The sequence below is a fragment of the Zalophus californianus genome, chromosome 3 (assembly GCF_009762305.2).
Source record: "Zalophus californianus isolate mZalCal1 chromosome 3, mZalCal1.pri.v2, whole genome shotgun sequence".
Classification (NCBI taxonomy): domain Eukaryota; kingdom Metazoa; phylum Chordata; class Mammalia; order Carnivora; family Otariidae; genus Zalophus; species Zalophus californianus.
Genome location: NC_045597.1, coordinates 68799627 through 68823169, shown reverse-complemented (window position 1 = coordinate 68823169; position 23543 = coordinate 68799627). Strand labels below are relative to the sequence as shown.

General features: G+C 40.6%; 1 protein-coding gene across 2 annotated transcripts in view; it reads left to right on the top strand.

The window, feature by feature from the left end:
* KL (klotho) overlaps nt 1-23297 on the top strand; it is a 43764-nt gene extending 20467 nt beyond the window's left edge. For both annotated transcript variants that reach the window (XM_027590937.1, XM_027590936.2), the window contains exons 2-5: nt 12648-13158; nt 14048-14316; nt 19341-20442; nt 20981-23297. In XM_027590937.1, coding sequence (XP_027446738.1) covers nt 12648-13158; nt 14048-14316; nt 19341-20442; nt 20981-21318 — 2220 coding nt within the window. In that variant the 3' untranslated portion in view covers nt 21319-23297. The remainder of the gene's footprint in view (nt 1-12647; nt 13159-14047; nt 14317-19340; nt 20443-20980) is intronic.
* Nucleotides 23298-23543: the final 246 nt, after the last annotated feature.

Genomic DNA, 23543 nt, shown 5'->3' with positions numbered 1-23543 from the left:
GAGAGGAAAAGTGTGGGCAGTTACTTTCTACTACCAGCTACTCCATTAAAAATATACATACATACATATATATATATATGCATATATATATATATATTTTAGAGAGAGGGAGAGAGAAAGGGAGAGAGAGAATCTTAAGCAGGCTCCACGTCCAGCGTGGTGCCTGATGTGGGGCTCAAATTCACAACCCTGAGATCGTGACCTGAGCTGAAATCAAGCATCCACCGCTTACCCGGCTGAGCCACCCAGGCTCCCCTCCATAGAACATATTTTAGGTTTCCATAATCTTACCCTGTCTGACAATGCAGAAACCCTCACATGCTTACAAGTCACTTTTTCTTTAGGTGGAAAGTGTTCTTTACTGCAAGGGGAATTGAGTTATTTCGAAAGCAAACAGCCGGGAATGAGCCTGTGAACTGATATTTTTTCTTTTTTTTTTTTTTTTTGAGCCTGTAAACTTCACATAAGAGTGAAGCTGACTCTTATGAGAAAAAGACTTTTCTCAATTTTGTTGAAATCGGAGAGCAGCTAGCTCATGAGGGTATTATAGAATTACGTTGGTGATTTTAGTAATAGATGTTTACTGAAAAGATTCCAACTGATGGATGAACCACAGGATGCTTTTGCTGACCGTGTAATAAACATCCCTTATCTGAATTCTTTATCTTCTCATCTCTTTTTCTCGTCTAGCCTGATGTCTCCCTACTTCTTCCTTCACCATTCTCCTTTTGTTGCTGTTAGAAAAACAGAGATATAAAATCCAGGGATTGGAAGTCCTCTGTGTCTCTAAGAACATGGTGATAAATGGACTAGGTGGATTCTGGTCACAAGCTGGATATTTTGTTAACAACCTAGCATCAGTGACTTGGAAGGATTTTTATAGCTGCATGATTTAGTATTGAATAGAATGAATCAACTGATGTTGATTAGTTTTGGACAGATAAATGAGGCAAGAAACTTAATCTCTGATTTATTGATGTATTTACTCCAACTGAGTTATGAATTTTTTTACTTCATTTGAAGGAAGTTTATGCTTAAAAACAAATGAATAAGGCCTTTTATGTAACCTACTTTGGAAAAATCCAGACAAAATGATTATACAAAACTCCAGAATCACGCCATGATTTAAAAAATGTACCTTGGCGTTTTTCTTGCCTAGCTGTAAAAGCATACCTTTACCTCAGTGAGGTCTTATAGAATCTCAAATTTGGCTATATGTGTATTTAGGACTTCTATATTGGCAAATGACCAACCCCAACTATAACTAGGTTAAGGAAAAAAGAGAGACTTTATTCAAAGGACACTGGGATAATTCACAGAATTGGAGAACAGCTCCAGACACTTTAGGGATTGGACTTGCAGGTAATTATTACCATGGGGCGGGGCAATCTCTGTCCCTCTCTCTCTCTCTCTTTCATGCTCACATGCTTGGGTCTGCTTGGCTTCTTTACATCACACCACAGAAGCTGTCTTCCCATGCCCAAGCAAGTCCAGATTTACTCCAAAGGCAGGCGAGAACCTTGCATCTACTATAGCAGAAAATATCTGAGGGAGGATCTCTCACTGGTCTGCCTTGGGTCATTCAACTCAAAGTGGAAAATGACTCCTGTCTTATGTCTATTTATTCTATATATGCACATATGAGTCCATAAATTAGGTAATACTGCACATGTATTATCTTTAGCTCACTATAATTTATTTAAAATGATTGATGATCCTTTGTAGCTAACAAATAATTTGTTCCCTTTAATCCCTTAGTCCTGGACTATTTCAACTGATCCTTATTGTTGTCCCTTTAGATTGTTTCACCTAATCCAAGAACTATGTCTGACCCATAGTAGCTACTCAATAAATATTTGACTAAAAGAATAAATAAATAATCTCATATTGTGAGGTGTTCAGGTTATGTCGATTCAACTCCTGTTGATGAAGAGTATACGGTCTTGGTGAAGAGCCGCTAATTTATGAAGAACTATGAAGAAGCATGGTATCTACTGCAACTATATGTGTTCAGGGTGTGGTGGGAAAGGAATGTCTAAATGCATCCAGGAAGCCAAACAAGTCTTCACAGAGGAGATGAGAATGGAGCTGAATTTGGACAGAGTGGACATTTACAGTGAATGACTGGGGAAAATAGCACCAAGAGTAAGCAGGTTAATTATGGACTCTTCTCAGAAGAAACAAATTTAAAACAGAAGGCAGGGAAGGCTCTAGATAATGAAGGAAAAGTAGAATGTCATTTCAGGATTGATGGGTTGTCATCCAAGGTACAGCCCTGTGTGAGGAGTATCAAGAAATTAACTTGTCTGTGGTAAAGGAGCTGGGTTGGGAAGTGATGAGATATGAAACACATATGGGTATGAAACTGTACTTGATCTTCCTCTTAACTTGTGAGAGGCTGGAAGGCTTGGTGCTCAAAGTTGAAAGTCTACATATTTAATTTGCTAAGAAGTCCAGAGTGAAGGCACGCAAGGTCAGCTGCTGCCCTTTCCACACATCTGTCTGACTGGGGGTCAGGGAAGGTGGATGTGTGAGGCCTCAGGCATAGGTTGGGGCCCGGATGACTGAGGCAGGTCCTGGGCAACGTTTGGGAAACTGCACACAGAGACTATTGGTTACGGTATTTTTGTGCATAAAATTATAGATGACTATGTTTTGGAAATTATTTTTGTCCTCTTTTAGATGGTTGTTTTGTGAAGGCTGCTTGAAATTCTATCTGAAGGAACTGTAGTTTATAATCTACAGAGCCGTGCTGATAGAAATAAGAGGGTTTGGTCTCCAAACAGGAACATTGGCATACTTGGGTAACAGCAAAGTATGGCAGTGACTTTGAAGAGAGTCCTTGGACATGTAATCATGATTTAAAATTTGTTTAGTCCTTTGACCTTTCTTAAAAGAATGTACCTTTAATTTAGAACTAGACAACACCTCGAGGTCTCTTCTTGGGTAGAGAGTAGCCACAAACTAGCTGTTTGAAATATTTTTTTGCTTATGGGCTGCATTTCAATTCTTTAACCATTGGTCTCAGTCAATTTAATTAAGATTATTTGTAGGATTAAATTAATCCTTTAAGAATTATTCCATTTCATCTTTTTAAAAAAATCTAAGGAATGATACCCAAAAGTGACCCTTTCAGTGTTACCTCTGAAATGTATTTGAATGTTTGTTAATACCATCCATCCTTGTCTTCTCAAACTTTTGGCTCATCCACCCAGCCACAACCAGGCATCTTCACTGAGGGATCAGAACCATGACCCAAACAGAACTTGATCACTTTCCTTCCGCAAGCCCTTGCTTGTTGCTTTCTCTATTGTCCTTGATTCTTTCCCTGCCTTGCAAGTCATGTATAATTCATCACCAAGTTCGATGATAGCCTAAATCTGGCCACTTCTCATTATCTCCTTTGGTCCAAACCAATCTTTTGCCTGTACCACGGCAATAGCTGCCGAACTGGTTTCCTTGCCTCTAGCTTGCCCTCCTGGAGATGGTTTGCCACATAGCAGCCAGTGATCTTTTAAAAAATCATAAATTACATTACTACCACACTTGAAGAATAAACTTACCCGGCCAGTCACAATTATAAGTGCTTTTCATATATTGACTTATTTCATCCCCGTAAGAATAGGAACGTAAGGTGCTATTCTTGTCCTTATTTTACAGATGAGGAAACAGAAGCACAGAGAGTTAGATGATGTGTCCAAGGTCACACAGCTGATAAGGGCACAGAATTACAACAGTCTGACTTAGCCCATGTTCTTAACTATCTAGTGAATTTCACCTTATTTAGAACAGAATCCAAACTCCTTATTTGGCCCTACAAGGCTGGGCCAGCCTGACGCAGGTCCGGCTCCCTGAGAAGCAGACCCTGGGGGAAGAAGTACTTGATGCAGTGAGGGTATGAGAGCAGAACTAGGGAAGGGGTAAAGGCAAGTGATGTTGCCATTTCAGCTTGACCCCTGAGGGACGTCTGGACTGTAAATTGCCTTCTGTGGGACTTTTGAACTCCCACACCTGTCAGTCATTGGCAAGGGCCCCTTTTGGTTTGGAGGTGGGAGTGGGGGCTAAATACCTGTGTCTGATCTTCTTTTTAGGAGATGCCCCCTTTACTTTCTATATGGCTTTCCTCCAACCTGCCACATTCTCGCCAGACCCACAGATCTCTCTTTACACTTGCCCAATCCTCTACCCAGAATGCTTTTTCTCTCCAGGTCTTATTTAGCATTCTTCATTGATGCTGTTATTGATAGATCTCTCCTCAAACATCCCTGCTCAAAGAAGCCTTTTGTATTGTACCCCTCCATTCTGATCCCTGCCACCTCCTAGTCTCTTCCTCAGCTGTATTTCGAGGCTCTCTCTTTCTCCCTAGAATGTAAGCTTCATGAGATCAGAATCTTATTTTGAATCCTATTGATTTCTAGAAACTTAGAAAGGTACCTAAGACATTTGTTGAATGAATAAATGAGCGAGTGAATAAATCAGTATTGATCTCTTTATTTAAAAGCTAAATAACTGCAAGTTTTCTTATTTATTTATGTAAGTAACCTCTACACCCAACGTGGTGCTCAAACTCATAACCCCAGGATCAAGAGTCACATGCTCTTCTGACTGAGCCAGTCAGGCACCCCTTTTTTTGTTAACTTGTGATGAGCAGATTGTAACTTTGATGAAGTCCAATTCATCAGTTTTTTCTTTTATGATTATTAGTGCTTTCTATGTTCTAAGATCAAGATTTGTTTTGTTCTATGTTTCATAGTTTTAGCTTTCACATTTGGATCTATGATCTGTCTCAAATGAATTTTTATGCAAGGTGTAAGGTTGAGTTCATTGTTTTTTCATATATTTTTCCAATTCTTGCAAGAGAGTTTGTTTTTTTAAATTTTATTTTATTATGTTATATTAATCACCATACATTACATCATTAGTTTTTGTTGTAGTGTTCCACGATTCATTGTTTGCATATAGCACGCAGTGCTCCATTCAATACATGCCCTCTTTAATACCCATCACCAGGCTAACCCCTCCCCTCTAGAACCCTCAGTTTGTTTCTCAGAGTCCATAGTCTCTCATGGTTCGTCTCCCCCTCTGATTCCCCCCTTCGTTTTTCCCTTCCTACTATCTTTTTTTTTTTACCATATAATGTATTATTTGTTTCAGATAACAGTGATTCAACAGTCTTATACAATTCACAGCACTCACCAGAGCACATACCCTCCCCAATGTCCATCACCCAGCCACCCCATCCCTCCCACCCCCCACCACTCCAGCAACCCTCAGTTTGTTTCCTGAGATTAAGAATTCCTCCTATCAGTGAGATCATATACATGTCTTTCTCTGATTGACTTACTTCGCTTAGCATAATACCCTCTAGTTCTATCCGCGTTGTCGTAAATGACAAGATTTTGTGTTTTTTTTTGATGGCTGCATAATATCCCATTGTGTGTGTGTGTGTGTGTGTGTGTGTGTGTGTGTACACATCTTCTTTATCCATTCATCTGTTGATAAACATCTTGGCTCTTTCTATAGTTTGGCTATTGTGGACATTGCTGCTATAAACATTAGGGTGCACATACCCCTTCAGATCACTACATTTGTATCTTTCGGGTAAAAACCCAGTAGTGCAATTGCTGGGTCATAGGGTAGCTCGATTTTCAACTTTTTGAGGAACCTCCATACTGTTTTCCGGAGTGGCTGCACCAGCTTGCATTCCCACCAACAGTGTAGGAAGGTTCCCCTTTCTCCACATCCCCGCCAACATCTGTCCTTTCCTGACTTGTTAATTTTAGCCATTCTGGCTAGTGTGAGGTGGTATCTCATTGAGGTTTTGATTTGGATTTCCCTGACGCCGAGCGATGTTGAGCAGTTTTTCATGTGTCTGTTGGCCATTTGAATGTCTTCTTTGGAAAAATGTCTGTTCATGTCTGCAAGAGAGATTGTTGAAAAGGTTTTCCTTTGCCCTATAAGTGCATTGATGCATTTGTTAGAAATCAGTTTTCATTAGGTTTATTTTGAATTCTGTATTCTTCTTTGATCTATTTGTCTGTTCTTATGCCAGTACCACACCATACTGAATATTATAGCTTTAGAGTAAGTCTTGAAATCCAGTCGTGTGAGTGCTTCTATTTTGTTCTTCCTTTAGCAATTTATTTGAACTGATCTATGTCCTTTGAATAATCATATACATTTTAGAAACAACTCATCAATGTCTACAAAAAATGTGTTGGGGATTTTGTATGGGATGGTGTGGAATTTAGAGATCAATTTTGGGAGGATGGATAACTTCCAGTGTTGACTCTTCCAATCCATAAACATGGTATCTCTCCCATCCAACCTTGTCCCAGAGTCTTAGCTTAACCAGTAAGGAAATCATACAACAAAAGGCAGAACTAAAAATAAAAAAAAGTGGTATCTCTCTCCTTTTTCTATTTCTTCTTGAGTCACTTTTGGCAATTTGTGTATTTCTAGGAATTTGTTCATTTCATCTAGGTTATCTTATTAGTTGGCATACAATTGTTTATCTTATTCCCTTATAATCCTTTTATTATGGAAGTAGATATACAGAAAAGATCAGTAGTAATGTCCCCACTTTTGTTTCTGGTTTTAGTAATTTAAGTCTTCTCTCTGTTTTTCATAGTCTAGATAATTTGTCAGATAATTGTCTGGATACTTTATCTTGTTTATATACACTCTAATCTTTATTATTTCCTTTATTCTACCAACTGTAGGTTTAGTTTGCTCTCTTTTTCTGTTTCCTTAAGGTGGAAAGTTAAGTTCTTGATTTGATGTCTTTCTTTTTTTAATGTGGTCGCTTACAGGTATAAAATTTCTCTGAGCACTGCTTTTGCTGCATCCCATGAGTCTTGGCATCTTGTGGTTTGATTTTTATTCATCTTCAAATATTTTCTAATATTCCTTGTGATTTCTTCTTTGACCCATTGACTTCTAAGAATGTGTTCTTAAATTTCCACATGTTTGTGAATGCTATTGATTTCTCATTTCACTTCACAGTGGTCAGAGAAGATACTTTGTATGATCTCAGTCTTTTAAAATTTATTAAGAATTGTTTTGGGTCCTCACATATGGTCAGTTCTGGAGAATGTTTCATGGGCACTTGAGAAAATTGTGTATCTGTTCTTGTTGGGCAGGTTGTTCTAGATGTCTGTTAGCTCTGAGTGATTTATAGTGATGTCCAAGGCTGTTTTCTGAGTCTGTTTTCTTGTTGATCTGCTGTCTAGGTTTTCTTTTTTTTTAAGATTTTATTTATTTATCTGATAGAGAGAGCACAAGCGGTGGAGCGGCAGGCAGAGGGAGAGGGAGAAGCAGACTCCCTGCTGCTCAGAGAGCCCGATGTGGGACTCCATTCCGGGACCCCAGGATCATGACCTATGCTGAAAGCAGACACTTAACGACTGAGCCACTCACACAGTTACCTGCTGTCTAGATTTTCTGTCCATTATTGAAAGTGGAGTATTAAAGTCTGCAACAATTATTATCAAGTTATGTATTTCTCCCCTCAATTCTATCAATTTTTGCTTCATTAATTTTGTTCTCTTTTTGGTGTGCATGTGTTTATATTGTTATATATTCTTGATGGATTGACCTTCTTATCCATAAGTAATGTTCCTTTTGTCTCTTGCAACAATTTTTTACTTAAAAGTATATTTTGTCTTATATTAGTATTGCTACCCCATCTCTCTTTTGGTGCATTTAAAAAATATTGTGTTTGATCTCCAGTTATTTCAAGGATTTTTGCATATATATTCCACAGAACATAGATTTTTCAGAATGTAGCTTTCAAAATCAACAGTGAGGTTGGAAAGGAAGTGAAGAAGATATCAAACACCAGTATCTTATGCCCCAAATTGGATCATTAGTGCATTTTGAGAAAATGCAGTATTATTCTCAGAAGCCTACCATGCCAAATTCCTTCTAATTTATTTTCTTAATGGTGTGTGCCTGAAAGCTCTCTGTCTTTCAAGGTCTCAGAAATAAAATACAACCAGGGTATCTTATGAGAGAGTTTTCTCACTCTGAATCAGAAAAATGTTTGCTTCTGTCCCAAACTCTTTGATCTGGTTCTTTCTGCCAGCCTTCATTCCTCCATATCTGTTCATTGTACTTATTCTGCCCCAGACATTTTGCTAGAATCTGAGAAGAGAGAGATGAAGGATCCACTCAATGTCTTGGAAACCCCTATAATCTAGACACTTAAATGAATGCAACACAATATGGTGAAGGTTTTGATCGAGGCCAGCCATGGAGACACCTGGAATGGACACTTAGGGGCAGAGAGATGGAAGATGTCAGGGAAGACTTCCCGGAGGGGTGATGCTTGAGCTGGGTTTTGAAGTGGGGTGAGCTGGAGGGACCGGGGATTGGAAAACTTGGGAGAGCTGCCCGTTTGAAGGCATGAAAACCTAGAGGACTTCAGACCTTCGCAGAGAGTTCAATGTGTCTGGCACTCGGGAGCTGAGGCAGAGACCATAGGGCACAACAGAGAACAATTAGGCAGGGGTTATTTAGATCACGGCTTTCAAATAACCATCATGGACAGTTCAGTAGAGCCAGCTATTTGGCTCCTATGAGCTATTTTCCTTTCTTAAATTTTAAGGTTTTTTTCTTACCTCTAAAGATACATGCATATGGTAGAAAATGAAAAAATATAGATAAACAAGTTGAAGAGAATTATACCACCTGCAACCCTGCTACAAAACCTTTTTTTAACAACTTATAAATCGTTCCAGGTTTTTATGTACATGTTTTTCTTTAATAAAAAATACTGTTAAACTCTCCTTACTGCTTTGTAAACTGTTCTGTTCAGTTAGTATTTTAGAAACAGTTTTGCCATGTTAATGGACGTTCTTCTGTCTTATTTATGATGTCTGAATAGTAGTATATCTTTAGTCATACCATAATGTGTTAAAACATGCATATATGGGTGTGAATATATTTGAATATTGGACATTTCAATTGTTTTCAATATTTCGCTATTAGAAATAGTATGTAGGTGAACATTCTTATGCATAACCTTAATTACTTCCCTGAGTCCTTGTCAATAGCTTTATTAAATCTCAATCTTGAAATGACAAATTTGTAAGACGAACATACCCAGAATAATTAGAAAGCAACGCAGAAACAAACATAACCACGTCCCTCTTAATCATCCTTAGCTGTTGCCACACCTAAGGTGGTGACCTTCCTACACCTTGCCTTATAGTAGTTGATCACTCAAATCTACCATGTGAACATGGAATGAAGGTGAATGAAGCAGGCTTCAGTTCAGTTCGACAGACACTGGGGCCTCCAAGGGCCAGGGAGGGGATGAGGGAGCACCCAGGCAGCTTAGTCTGGGCAGGAAGGCGTCATCACCTGCAAGAGAGGTATGCCTAAGACTCGGAGGGCGCCGCGAGAAGGACGTGCAGCCTGGTGTGGCAGATTGGGTGGGGGTGGGGGACTTTCTGGAGAAGATGCCACACCTGGGATGACCACCATGTTGGGCTCCTGTGGAGAGCAGTCAAAGGACAGATCAGGTAGGGGTTTGGAGGTTGGGTGACCAGTTAAGACAAGCGATATCCAAGACGCTCTCTATATTAGTTTGCATTCTCCAGAGAAAGAGTTCACCTGTCCTTCCCTTTTCTCTTCAGCCCCTCAATGCATTGGATGATGCCAACCCACAGTGGTGAGGCTGATCTTCACTCATCCCACCAATTCAAATGCTAATCTCTTCCAGGAGTACACTCCTAGACACACCCGGAAATACTGTTGTTATGGTTTGTTAAATTAACATTTGTTAAGCGGAGCACAGTGCAGGATGGTGAGCCTCAGTGCCACAACTGACCACAAGAGAACTTGAAATAGGGAAGTCTGGGACTCACAGGTCCTGGAGGAAGTACACGGCCTTAAGGGGCCACTTGGGGAGATCAAGGCAGAGCGCAGACAAAGAGAGAGGCAGGGCCTAAATACAGGCCTTTATTCAGGTTCCTGGGCTAGGGCCAGGCTGGTCAATTCAAACCAAAAAAACAGATCTTGGTAAGCCCCGGTGGGGGGTGGGTAGTCTATCTAAAGGGCCCATAAGGCATCCAGGTGCTGGAAGGGAGGGGAGCTTGTTGATCACAAGGGCCGATCCGGAGGTCATGTCAGGAACTTAAATTTGCTTGTGACCCTGCAGGCTGCTGACTGGAGCATGCCCTTGCTGGAGAGGCTGGTGTCAGCTGCAGGTCCCTGCAGGCCACTTGGCCAAACAAAATGGATGCTGAGGCAGCAATACCGTGGCGCAGCTTAGCTAGACCCTTGATAAATGTTTTACCAGCTACCTGGGGTGGGGGTGGGGGGGCTTAGGCCAGGCAAGTGGACACATAAAATTAATCATCAATTTCCCAATGCTGCAAATTTATACTTCTCTAAAATAATCAGCTACTTACTAGACACTTTTCCTTGCCTCCTATCCTTTCATCCTCATTGTGTCCCTGCAGAACACCTTCTATTCCTATTTGTACAGAAGTAACAGGCTCACCCTGGTAATGGATGGGGGAGTTGGGATCCAAACCTAAGTCTCTTCTAATCCAAGCGCCAGGTGGTATCACTACATCACTTGGCTGTTCTTCAACTGAATTCCTTAGCAGGTGGTATTCTATACTTTATGGGTTATGCTTTCTTTTTTAGGCCTGCTCATCCTTCAGGTAGAGAAAGAATAAGCATTCATGGAGACCTTACCATATGCAAACACTGTGTTAGGTGTTCCATGTAAACTATTTAATCCTCATAACATCCCTGTGAGAGACACAAGGAAATTAGTCTCACCTGCCCAGTTTAGGTAATGTGGTTAAAGACACACACAAAAAAGTAATGGAGCAGGAATTTTGTCTGACTTTGAAGACCATGTGTATACTACCATGTGGCCCGGGGCATTCATTGCCTCACCAAACCTCCTCTGCACTCTGTCACAGAATCCAAGGTTAGAGGAATGGCCCGTTAGCATAGGCCTTTCTGTTGTATGACTCCTCCTTCAGCTACCTGCAAAACTGACCCAGATTAGGAAGTTCTGGGGTTGTTTTTTCTCCTGCCTGACCCCTTACACTGTCTATCACAGCACTTGTTCTATAGAAGTGTGTCTGTTAGATTTAGGACATGTCTGTGGGCCTTTATTGGGCCAAGTTAGGGAAGTGCCCTGGTCTGCCTGACAATGGGGGAGAGAGAGGTCAGGTGGTAGAGGTGAAGAAGATAAAGGTGGGAGATGTCACAAAGCCAGCAGCCCAGCATGACTGAGCCCCAGTTTCTTGAACCACATGGGCAAATGCCACTATTCTTCTGCTTCCCTTTTTATTCTCCTTTTCCTTTTTAGCATATGGGCAGCTGCTTCAGGTCATGAAAAAATATATTCAGTGGAATGAAACAGTAGATATTTACCAAGAAACTAAAAATGAAAGTTAGACATAAACTGTTTTATTCCATTGAACTATTTGGCTGAACTCATAAGAACAGTGATGAGATCATTCTTGGACACCTGCACCAAAATGAACCACAAGAAGAATATTTAGGAAAGATGAAGAGGCTATTTGGCATACTGAGTGAACGAGCTTCTTCAGGCCCAGGGAGTGGGATGAAATTGGCATGATCATTTTGGAGAACATGAGTCAAACCGAGAATTGGAATGGGGTTTTTCAGGGAAGATATATTAGGGGAGTAAAAGGCTGATAAACAGCACTTGTATTTGTAGAAAAATAAGGGGAGTAAATCAAGGAATTCAAAAGTGAAGGGAAACTTAATTCAAGTAAGGGAGGAAAAACCCTGTAAACCTCACTAGTCTTTGTAAGTAAAAGGAAAACAAGTGAAAGTAAGCTATCAGAAGTCAGTAAGATTTTATGGGAGTGTGAAGTTAATCTTAAGGAAGCAAAGCCCATTTCATTGCTGTAGAAAACTCCCAGCTGAGCGCTGACTAACAATGGACATCTGATCTCCTTGAAGCTGTATTTGGGTGATTCTTGCTCTTGGCTTGTACCTTGCACCCTGGGTCTTGTGGGAAACCAGCGCTGTCCCAGAGTTCCAAAGGGTGAGCCAAGGTTAGATATTGGAGTTGGTCCTTAATTTACTGTGCTGATTCTTCTTAGGGAAGAATAAAGATTGTGGGAACATGTGTTAGAATTTTAGCTGTGAGGCATGAACACAAAATATTAAATTGACTCCAACAACTTGAGTCAACTGGAAAACTCCCAGTCTCTTAGGATAAAAAAATATATATAATCCTATTTAGAAATTCCTGGTGTGATCATAATGCAGGATTGGTTCTTCTCATGAAGCCTATTAATGAAAAATTACATAATCCAAAGTCAATTAAGTAGTAAGATATTATAACAAATTCTTATTTCATTAATTTTTCAAAGTACGAATGATCACTTAGCATTCAAGACAAAAAATTCACATTTTCCACTGGCTACTGAAAAACAATGGAAACAATTCCAGTCATGGTAGCAGCTCTCTGTGGGCTGACCCACCTCTGAAAATAATTTATTGTTTCCAGGTGACTTTTACATTGTGGGGTTATTCATTAGGTTAGGCTTGATGAGAAACAGATACCAATAGAGTTGGGGATTCAAAAATGTATTGTATTTCTTCTCACAGAGATAAATTCACCATGGCTTTTCTCTTTATAGGCTCATGCCAAAATCTGGCATCTCTACAATACTTCTTTCCGTCCAGCTCAGGGAGGCCAAGTATCCATTGCCTTAAGCTCCCACTGGATCAATCCTCGAAGAATGACCGACCATAGCATCAAAGAATGTCAAAAATCTCTTGAGTTTGTACTAGGCTGGTTTGCCAAACCCATATTCATTGATGGTGACTATCCTGAGAGCATGAAGAATAATCTTTCATCTCTTCTGCCTGATTTTACTGAATCTGAGAAAAAGTTCATCAAGGGAACAGCTGACTTTTTTGCTCTTTCTTTTGGACCAACCTTGAGTTTTCAACTATTGGACCCTCACATGAAGTTCCGCCAATTGGAATCTCCCAGCCTGAGGCAACTCCTTTCTTGGATTGACCTTGAATATAACCACCCTCAAATATTTATTGTGGAAAATGGCTGGTTTGTCTCAGGGACCACCAAGAGAGATGACGCCAAATATATGTATTACCTCAAAAAATTCATAATGGAAACCTTAAAAGGTAGGATTGGGGATAAAATTCTAATTTCCTGCCAAAATCCACAGGAAAAACAATCTTTCAGATGATCTGTAATAAACTATGAATTTATAGTTTTTATTGTAATGCAGAAAATCATTTTGGCAATAGCAGGAATGCATTATATAACACCTTTCTCACTGGGTCTTGAGGAACTTAAATTAATTTTTAAAACTCGTTTTGTGGGGCGCCTAGGTGGCTCAGTTGTTAAGCGTCTGCCTTCGGCTCAGGTCATGATCCCAGGTTTCTGGGATCGAGCCCCACATCCGGCTCCCTGCTCAGCAGGAAGCCTGCTTCTCCCTCTCCCACTCCCCCTGCCTGTGTTCCCTCTCTCGCTGTCTCTCTGTCAAATAAATAAATAAAATCCCTTAGAGTTGCTACTCTAGATTTTTAGATTATATTAAGGATTAAGCAAATTCCAGGGTATCTAGATCTCTGTACATGTTTTTTGGTTCTTATTATTTGCACTGAATAAAACAATTTTTAAAGAAAAAAGAATACCAACACTTTCTGAAGAAAATATTGTGTAGTTCATGCTTTTAAAGATTTTAATCCATTTATTGCCACGGCCACAATGCTAAGATAGAAAATGGAGGAAAACATCTTCTCAGGCCCAATGACCACCTATTGGAAATGAAAATAGTCCAAGTAAAAACATATTGGAGATCATCCTATTTGTGAAGACATTTATTTCTAGAATTATCCTGGTGTGATAGCCTTTTATTAGTAAGAAAGGTCATTGGTTTACCAAACAATGTGCATTATACATAACTTATTTCCATAAGTAGTAAGCCCCTCAAATGTTCTTGAGTCATGAGGCCAGTGCCCAGCTAAGGGTCAGTCATGTTGTTCTTGTCCTTTCTTCTCTTTGCAGCCATTAGGATGGATGGGGTGGACGTCATTGGGTACACGGCGTGGTCCCTTATGGATGGCTTTGAGTGGCACAGAGGCTACAGCATCAGACGTGGACTTTTCTATGTTGACTTTCTAAGCCAGGAGAAGAAACTGTTGCCAAAATCTTCAGCCTTGTTCTACCAAAAGCTGATAGAGAAAAATGGCTTCCCTCCTTTACCTGAAAATCAACCCCTAGAAGGAACATTTCCTTGTGACTTTGCTTGGGGAATTGTTGACAACTACATTCAAGTAAGTCAGCTGACAAAACCAATCAGCAGTGTCACCAAGCCCTATCACTAGTAAGTAGTGCTTCCTTATTAGGTTGTCATGGCACATTGTCCATTCTTCAGGCCAAACGTGGTTCCTGAATGAGCATGTTAAGGGCACAGTTTGGAACATGGCTTCCTTCTCTCCAAAAATCTTCCTAACTTCATCCTACACTTTAAATCAGCCCCAAAGGAGTAACAAATTAAAAATATATGAATATTTAAGATCTGAAAAGATAGTAAAAAGATAAAATACTCCCTTTTAATATAGTAGTTTTCAATGCCTTTTAAAGCAGTTGCGTTCTTCCATAAACAAGAAGTAACACAGAACTGCAAATTTTCTGAGATCTCAGCGGAGCTGCTGAGCCTGAGGCAAGAACATCAGGCAGAGCCCTCCCGAGGCATAGCTGCACCCTGTTGCAGAAGTACCTCGGCAATGAAAACCCTTGCTCCAATGATTCACAGCTCAAAATTTCATTTCTAGAACTAGTCACTGAAATGGTAAGGGAGTTCTTCAGAATGGTCAACGAATATTTATTGAACACTTACTATTTAGGTAATCCTCAATATTATTTTTAACTTCCCAATCTTAAGGGAATTTGTTTTCTAGAGTTTGACGGAATATTTTAGTAGGCACTTGGATGCTTAGCATACAAAGCCCTAGGTTAATCACCAGGTATGCTTGGTTGAGGGGAGTGCACACTGAGATGAGTAAGGTTGACCCCCGCTTTCAAAGAGGTCTGTTGAGAGAAAATGCAGGATACCCAAATCATATAATGGAGTGCACAGAGTAGGGTGCTAAGTGAGCAGGGTGGTGGTAGGGTGCTGCTGAACTGTGAAAATAGAGATCAACACAGAGACAAATGTTGGTATTCATAGACAAGCAATGGCATTGAGCATGCTGGGTGCTTCTAGCCAATTCATTGGTCCCGTAGTAAAGGAAAAATAACTTTCCCTCTACCCTTCTGAACTGAGATCCCCTATAATTAAAGACAGATTAACAAGAGAAAAACAAATAGAAATTTATTAACATGTGCAGCTTATATATACATGGGAGATACTCAGAGAAAAATGAGTAACTCCTTGAGATGACTTAGAATTCAGGCTTAAATACATACCATCTTAATAGAAAAAGCCAGAAGCAGGGGTGGGATATAGGTCTCTTAGGAAAGAATAAATAATTTTTCAGAAAGATGAATGGGACCTTAGAAGAGTAAATAGGAACCACAATAGTTTGTGACAAAGTCTGTCTGGGTATTGTGTTGGACTCTGGTCTCCTGTGACAAGACTCCATCTTTCCTGGGGAATGAAACCCCCCAGGAGGGGACTGGTGACAACTGAGTTCCTTTTGGAGGATCTGTCTTTAGGCAGGTAAGGGGAGTTCAGAGAAAGCCTTTCCCTGCACTTGCTATTTTTTGAGTGCCTGCAGGTCAAAATAATCAGTTTTATACCAGCAGAGCATACTTTGGGGTGACAGGACTTGAACTCCTACAGTCACATTTTGGGGTGGCATATTCTGTTACCCTTCAGTTCAAAAGAAAGTATTTAGAAGAATGCTTAGATCTGAGGAAATTTCTTTTAGTTGAAATGGGTTGCTGTTTTCTTGTAAGTATCAAATGGAAATCCTTTATTTATAAGGAAATAAATCAACACTATCCTTAATACGTTTTCTGCTGGCTTATATTATTCTTAGGTCTTTTGCAGACCTCACTTGGTTTAAAGGGCAGTCTCATACTTAAATCTCTTCTTACATTTAAAAGGCAACTTCGGGACACCGTTAGCAAAGATGTCCGAGCACAGGAGGAAGATGTCTAGCTCTGCCCTGTTGGGCTTGGGGTTTTCCTCCCTCTTCCTCTCTCTTCTCCCTCAGCCTCTGTTCCCAGAATCTCCCTTCTCTAATTTCTCTCTTGCGAGTGGGATTCACAGTGGGGTTCAAATAGGGTGCTGGTGAGGGGGAAAGGGACGAAGGGAGGGAGATGGGCTCCCCATCCCTCCTTCCTCCCCTGCTGGGGCGGGTTGGTCCCTGGTCTTTGTTCTCCCTCCTGACCTTCTGCCGGGTGCCACTCCCAGCCGGGCTCTGTGCCCCTTGTCCCTGAGGACTCATCTCTGCCCTGATGTCTCACAGCAGCCCGAGCCTGGGGGGCAGGTAAATTCCCAGTTCAGTTTTACGTGAAGAGAAGTTTCTGCGAGCATCTCTGTGTAAACGGTGTGAACTCGGGGAGTTGTGGGACATTGTGGGGAGCCCCTTCACTCCTGCTGTGGTCCCCGTCCTTGGACTGTGTTTGAGAACTGGTAAGTAGTGAGGAAGTTTTAAGAGTGCAACCTATTTCTGAGAGAGAGAGAGAGAGTGAAGAGAAACTCTGGTCAGACGTAACAAGTCTGGCAATGACGAGGAAGGGAGACAGGGAGAGGATTGCCTTTTCTTCTCCTTAGGGGCAGTTGTGTTAGAATTTGATCTGATTCTAGCCATGCATCAGCTCTGGATCCTTCCTCTGAGGCTGCACTGCCCTATTACCTCATCAGTTGGGTGGGGGGAGTCCCCACTCCTTCACCCAGCGGAGCCTGCCGCCCCCCAGTCTCTCCTACACACAACCAGCGACACACAAACGAATTCCCTCTCAAACCCATAGTGGGTGAACTTCTCCAGAAGCTCTCTAGTGGAAAAAGTTTGCAACTGCTGTTTTGTTCTTTCTGCTTTTCCCCTTGAGCCTTGCATTATTTTGGCAGTGCCCTTCCGAAGCTAACTTCCTCCCTGGCAAAGTAAAAACAAGTATGTTGTAGGGTGGTTCTGAGGAGGGTGTGCGTATGTTTTAATTTACAAGCTGTTCTCTATACTTTTAATACATTATGTTAAAGCCCTGAAAAGTAATTTTTAAACCATTGAAATTCATTTCTTCCCTCCTGGCTAGCATTTCAAACTCCTAATACAAATAAATTCCTAATACTAATCTTAAAAAACCTTTAAAAAGAATATCCCAGTAAGGACATCCCCTGTCTGAAGTCTGATCTCCAGCTTGTTCACATGGACTGTCACTGTCACTGTCACTGGACCTAATTTCCCAGACGACAGGTGGTTTTCCCATAACCACTAATGCTCATAGTAAACATAGGTCAGAACCTTCTACAGGCTGGGGACACAGAGCTTCTTTAACCTTGGCCACTATCAGGAGAAGGTTTTTTCCATAATATACTAAATACATACTTTATACCCATTGCTTCTGAAAGACTCCACTTGATTTTTCATTTTTTTATTAAGAAAAGTCAACCAATTAATGGAGATTAGATAGAATTATGGCCAAGTACTCATTTCTAAGTGTCCTGTATTTTCAAGAAATAGATATTCCCCCCAGAAATTGTACCTTAGTCTCTCGTATTTGTTTGCAGACGGACTGAATAAAAGTTGCTGTTTTGGAAAAAACTGTGGTAGAAAAGTTACAAATTTAGTCAACTCAGAGCTCTATGAAAATAATCCAAAGAATTCCTTCATGCTATGAACACTTTCACTTCAAAAGAGCATGCAAATATTTTCTCTTGCAAAGCTGAGGAAACAAGATTTGTGGGTGCATCATGGTGGAAAAATACTTCTCACAGCATTCCCACAGTACTAGGGGAAATGCATCTGTGGGTGATCTACAAGGGACAAGTCTCCAGAGAAAGCAATTTCCCTCTGACATGCTGGTTTTTTTATTACTTTCCTTTATAAACACACTGACGCCTCCAGAGGAGCAGCCCCTCAGGCCGGCAAAGTGCAAAGAAACCTCCGCTCAAGACTCCAAACCAGAGTTTGACCCCTGCTTGTATTCCGAGAGTCAAACCCAGGGACCTGTTCTAACAGGATTGTTTCTGATGAGAAAACTGGTTTACTCAGTGGGTCCTTACGATGAACTTTCAGTGTGCCTTTTCCTCCATGGTTAACACATGGAGGGAGCATATTGTGGTTTCAATTTTACTGCTTTTCCTAAATACTAATTTTCATATTGGAGGCTAATACATCAGATGATTGAAAACCATTGGTGTCGTGCTCATCACAGAAAAATAACTCAGGAACATTTTATAACTATGTTCAAATAGCCCAGTCTGTGTAAATGACAATATTGTTCCTCATTTCCACATTCTCTAACACTTTTACCGTCAGACTGAATTTAAGTTCTGTCTTTGACATTAATGCCAATAAAAGGCAACAGTTACACGCATCTAGCATATTCTCTACTCACAGCAAACTTCAAGTTAGAATGTGATTTTTAAGAAGCATGATTTAATTTTAAATATCATTGCATTTTCTGACTCAGGTTTTATGCTTTATCTTTTTGTCTATGTTTTTTTTTTAAATTTCGGAGTCTCATACTATTAGTGATTTCTTTTTTTTATTATTTTATGTTAGTCCCCATACAGTACATCATTAGTTTTTGATGTAGTGATGCATGATTCATTGTTTGCGTATAACGCCCAGTGTTCCGTGCAGTACGTGCCCTCCTTATTAGTGATTTCTTATATTAAAATACAAATGTTTAAAAGTACTTTGCTTGCTTAACACAGACCAGAGATGTGTGAGAATCATTAATGTTTGTCATCTCAAATGATAAAAAAATCAGATTTTTGTTTGTTTTATCTTTTTTCTTTTCTTTTTTTAATTATTATTATGTTCAATTAGCCAGCATATAGTACATCATTAGTTTTTGATGTAGTGTTCAACGATTTATTAGTTGCATATAACACCCAGTGCTCATCACCACCGGTGCCCTTCTTACCCATCACCCAGGAGATTTTTTTTTTTTTTTTAAACATTAAAGCAACAGTTCGAGTTAGGACTATGGGTAAAGCAAATATGCATTAAAAAGCGGAATTTTTTTCTTCATGAGCTTAACGATTGACGAAAAATGGTTTAAATTTCCTGCTAGAAAGGCTCTCTTTTTGCTCCTCTTGCTTGCTAGTTTAGCGGAAGGGATTGCACGGAATTCCTTTTCCAGGGCGGTCAGGTGAGACTAACGCCTCCTCCTCTCCTGGCAGGTGGACACCACCCTGTCTCAGTTCACCGACCCGAACGTTTACCTGTGGGATGTCCACCACAGTAAGAGGCTGATTAAGGTGGACGGGGTGGTGACCAAGAAGAGGAAGTCCTATTGCGTGGACTTTGCCGCCATCCGGCCCCAGATAGCCTTACTCCAGGAGATGCACGTTTCACATTTTCACTTCTCGCTGGACTGGGCCCAGATCCTGCCGCTGGGCAACCAGTCCCAGGTAAATCACACGGTCCTGCGCTACTACCGCTGCGTGGTCAGCGAGCTGGTGCGCGCCAACATCACCCCGGTGGTGGTGCTCTGGCGCCCCGCCACCCCGCACCACGGCCTGCCGCCGCCCCTGGCCAAGCACGGCGCCTGGGAGAACCCCCGCACCGCCCTGGCTTTTGCGGAGTACGCCCGGCTCTGCTTTCAGGATCTCGGCCAAGACGTCAAGTTCTGGATCACGATGGGCGAACCGTACACGCGGAACATGACCTACAGCGCCGGGCACAATCTGCTGAAGGCCCACGCGTTGGCTTGGCGCGTGTACGATGAGAAGTTCAGGGGCTCTCAGAAAGGCAAAATATCCATAGCCCTGCAGGCCGATTGGATAGAACCCGCCTGCCCTTTCTCCCCAAAGGACAAAGAAGTGGCTGAGAGAGTTTTGGAATTTGACATTGGCTGGCTGGCGGAGCCCATTTTCGGCTCTGGGGATTATCCACGTGTGATGAGGGACTGGCTCAACCAAAGAAACAATTTCCTTCTACCGTATTTCACGGAGGAAGAAAAAAAGCTAATCCGGGGCTCCTTTGACTTTCTGGCTTTAAGCCATTACACCACCATCCTTGTCGACTGGGAAAAAGAAGATCCAATGAAATACAATGATTACCTGGAAGTGCAGGAAATGACCGACATCACCTGGCTCAACTCTCCGGGACAGGTGGCCGTGGTGCCATGGGGCTTGCGCAAAGTTCTCAACTGGCTGAAGTTGAAGTACGGAGACCTGCCCATGTATATAATATCCAACGGCATAGACGATGATCCGCTCGCAGCCCAAGACAGGTTGAGGGTATATTACATGCAGAATTATGTCAATGAAGCTCTGAAAGGTAAGGAGCCCTGGAAACAAGCAGTCCCTTGAAGCCTCTGGCCCCCTAAGGCATGATACCTGATAGGCACTCAAACATATACATCCGCTGTCACTCTCGGAGGAAAGTTCCTCGATTCCTTGCCACGCTGAACAAGTCCAAGAGAGACCTAGTATTTTACCCCAGGGATAATGGAGTTTAGCTAAAAGTGGGAGACTCTAGCAAAAGAGTGGAAAATTCCCTAGCACCTGCTCAGGGTCTATAAAAGCATGGACTCTCTTGTCCCCCATCTCAGATGGGTTCACAGCACTCTTGCTTCCTTCATGTGCATAAAGATTTAACCCAAGTACATCATAGGAGGTTTAATTATGTAAAACCTACTATGTTAAATGTAGCTCAATATTTGTCCTCTCATGAAGGAAGCCGTTTATGGTTAAACCTAATTTAGTTTTATTAAATGGTATTGAAATTTTCCCTGATGCACTCCCTAATGCTGTGTAAAAGTGAATTGTTGTGTACAAAAAATTTTAATAGCCATTCTGTCCTTTTGTTTTTCTAGCTTACATACTGGATGGTATCAATGTTTGCGGATACTTTGCTTATTCATTTAATGATCGCACAGCTCCGAAGTTTGGCCTCTATCATTATGCTGCAAATCAGTTTGAGCCCAAACCGTCCATGAAACATTACAGGAAAATTATTGACAATAATGGCTTCCCCGGTCCCGAGACTCTGGGAAGATTGTGTCCAGAGGAATTCACCCTGTGTACCGAATGCAGCTTTTTTCATACCCGGAAGTCTTTACTGGCTTTCATCGCTTTCCTACTTTTTGCTTTTATTATTTCTCTTTCTCTGATTTTCTACTACTCTAAGAAAGGTAGAAGAAGTTATAAATAGTCCTGAACATTTTCCTGTTCATTTATTTTGAAATAATTATGTGCACACATCAGCTGTTAACCATTTGCACTTCTCAGTGTTGTAAAACTATAGATTTCATTTATCCAACTTCTAGAAAAAATTTTTGTGGCATATGACAGACATTTGGAAATGAGCATAGGTGATTGTAAGATATTGAATAATGTGAATAGTGCCTGGATTTGTTCTTTTTTGGAGGGTGATCAGAGACTGTCAGGGGCCATCATTTCTGCAACACACTCTGTAACAAATGTATGGGAACCATTCCATAATTTCTTTGACAGAAATTGAATGGCCTTATCAGTGCCCATTCCTAAGTGTAGTGTTTATCTTGAATAATTGCAAATGTTGGAATAAAAAGTTAAATCCCAAGTAACCATACCCAAGTAACCAACTGCCATGATGTGCTTAATGGTCTCTGTTGAACCAAGTTTCCCTTGAAAAAGAAATGGCAGCATATAAGAGAGATGACAAAGAGCCCTAGGCTGCCACGTTTCTTTTAAAAGCAGTGTTTCTAGCAAATGCTGGTAATATTAGTTTACATATCTGGTTAATGATATACTTGGCAGAGCAAATGATAGAACTTTATTTTATGTGACTTTTGGGGCTCTCTCCAGGCCCTGGGGTCCCTGAGGGCTTTGCATTACTGGGGCCTTGTCAAGTGCCTGCACATAGGACTTTGAATGTTTGCAGAAAAATAAACATGAATCATGAGATGTTGGGCTCTTCAGGAAGCATAAACCAATCGTGAAATGCGTTATACTGTGTGGCTCTAGGAGGAGGAAAGGAGAAAAAAGTACTTATTATGAGCAACATGATGATTAATTTGATTATAAACCCTTTGATTTTAGAGCGCTCCTTGCAATGAATGATGTGACCTTTCCTGAGCGAATAAGAATGAAATAATAACTCATCCTGTGAAGAGTGACTTCACCTGCTGTTCTTTAGAATGTGCCATGATTTCTTTGAATTGAATTTTTAAAAAAATTCTTAATAGGCTCCAAAGCATTTGGTCTGATAACACTGGAAGATTTGTTTCTGTGATTCCTGAGGTTTATTTTATATTTTTGCTGCAACTTCTGTGGAACTAGCTTTGAGCTGGTTTTGCTTTGAACTTTCACACTGAAACATCTACTGATTTCTAGAAAGGGCTAATGAGGTCTTATCCTTTAATGCCCCTCAAACAAGTTTTGCTGATTTTCAGACAAGGGTCTTTCTGTTGCACTGGCATTGTGGATGATCCTAATGTTTGTTTTATGGGTAAGTCAATATCATATCAGGCAAGGTAAACCACTATCATATCAAGCATAACTGATCTTGCTGACACAGGGTTATAGTGTATAATAAAATGCTGAACTGTATTATGTATCATCTTCAGGGGTGGTATGATTTTTTTCCATGAAAGATAAGCTTTTGTGGGTATTCTTTTAAAAATTGGACTTATTTTTAAAAATAGAAACTAGAGAATAATAGTTCTTCTATGTATATATTTTTTTCTGATTCTAAGAGTAATATATGTTCATTGTAAAAAATTAAAAAGCATAGAAACTATACGTAAAGAGAAAAAAATGACCTGTAATCTCACCACCACAGTGGCCACTATTAACATAGGCTATGTGTTTTATTTTACATGGAGTCAGATCATATTGTAAATAATTATGTCTTTATTAATTTTTATTGTGTGTGTTTCTTTTGTCATTAGTCTTCAAAAGCATGATTTCTAATAGTTGTAGAGTGATTCCACTATATGAGCTTATCACAACTTATTTAACCATTCCTATTGGTTGGACTAGTTTCCTATTGTTAATTACTGTTAAATAATGTTTAAAAATTTTCTTGTTACAATATTAATTTTCATTTCCTTGAATGTAGACAGAAGTAATTCTGTCCCTTGATGAAGTATTGTAATAAATCGGCCTGCAACTTTGCTTTTTTTATGATCATATAACTGGCTGCTAGATACTTTTCTTTAAAAATTTTTTTTGAGTTGACTTAGCTACATAGAATATGAGTGGTGAAGAAATGGGTCTGACAGCGAGGCTGGAAGATGGGAGGGGATGGAGGATGCCCCAGGCTCATCCCTGTGGTTGAGCTGAGACTTTCAGATACTGAGAAAGCAAAACAGAGGAAGAGCTGAAAGAGACAATACAGACGCCAAAGCCTAGAACAGAAATGACATCTCAAAACCATCCAACTCAGTTATAGTG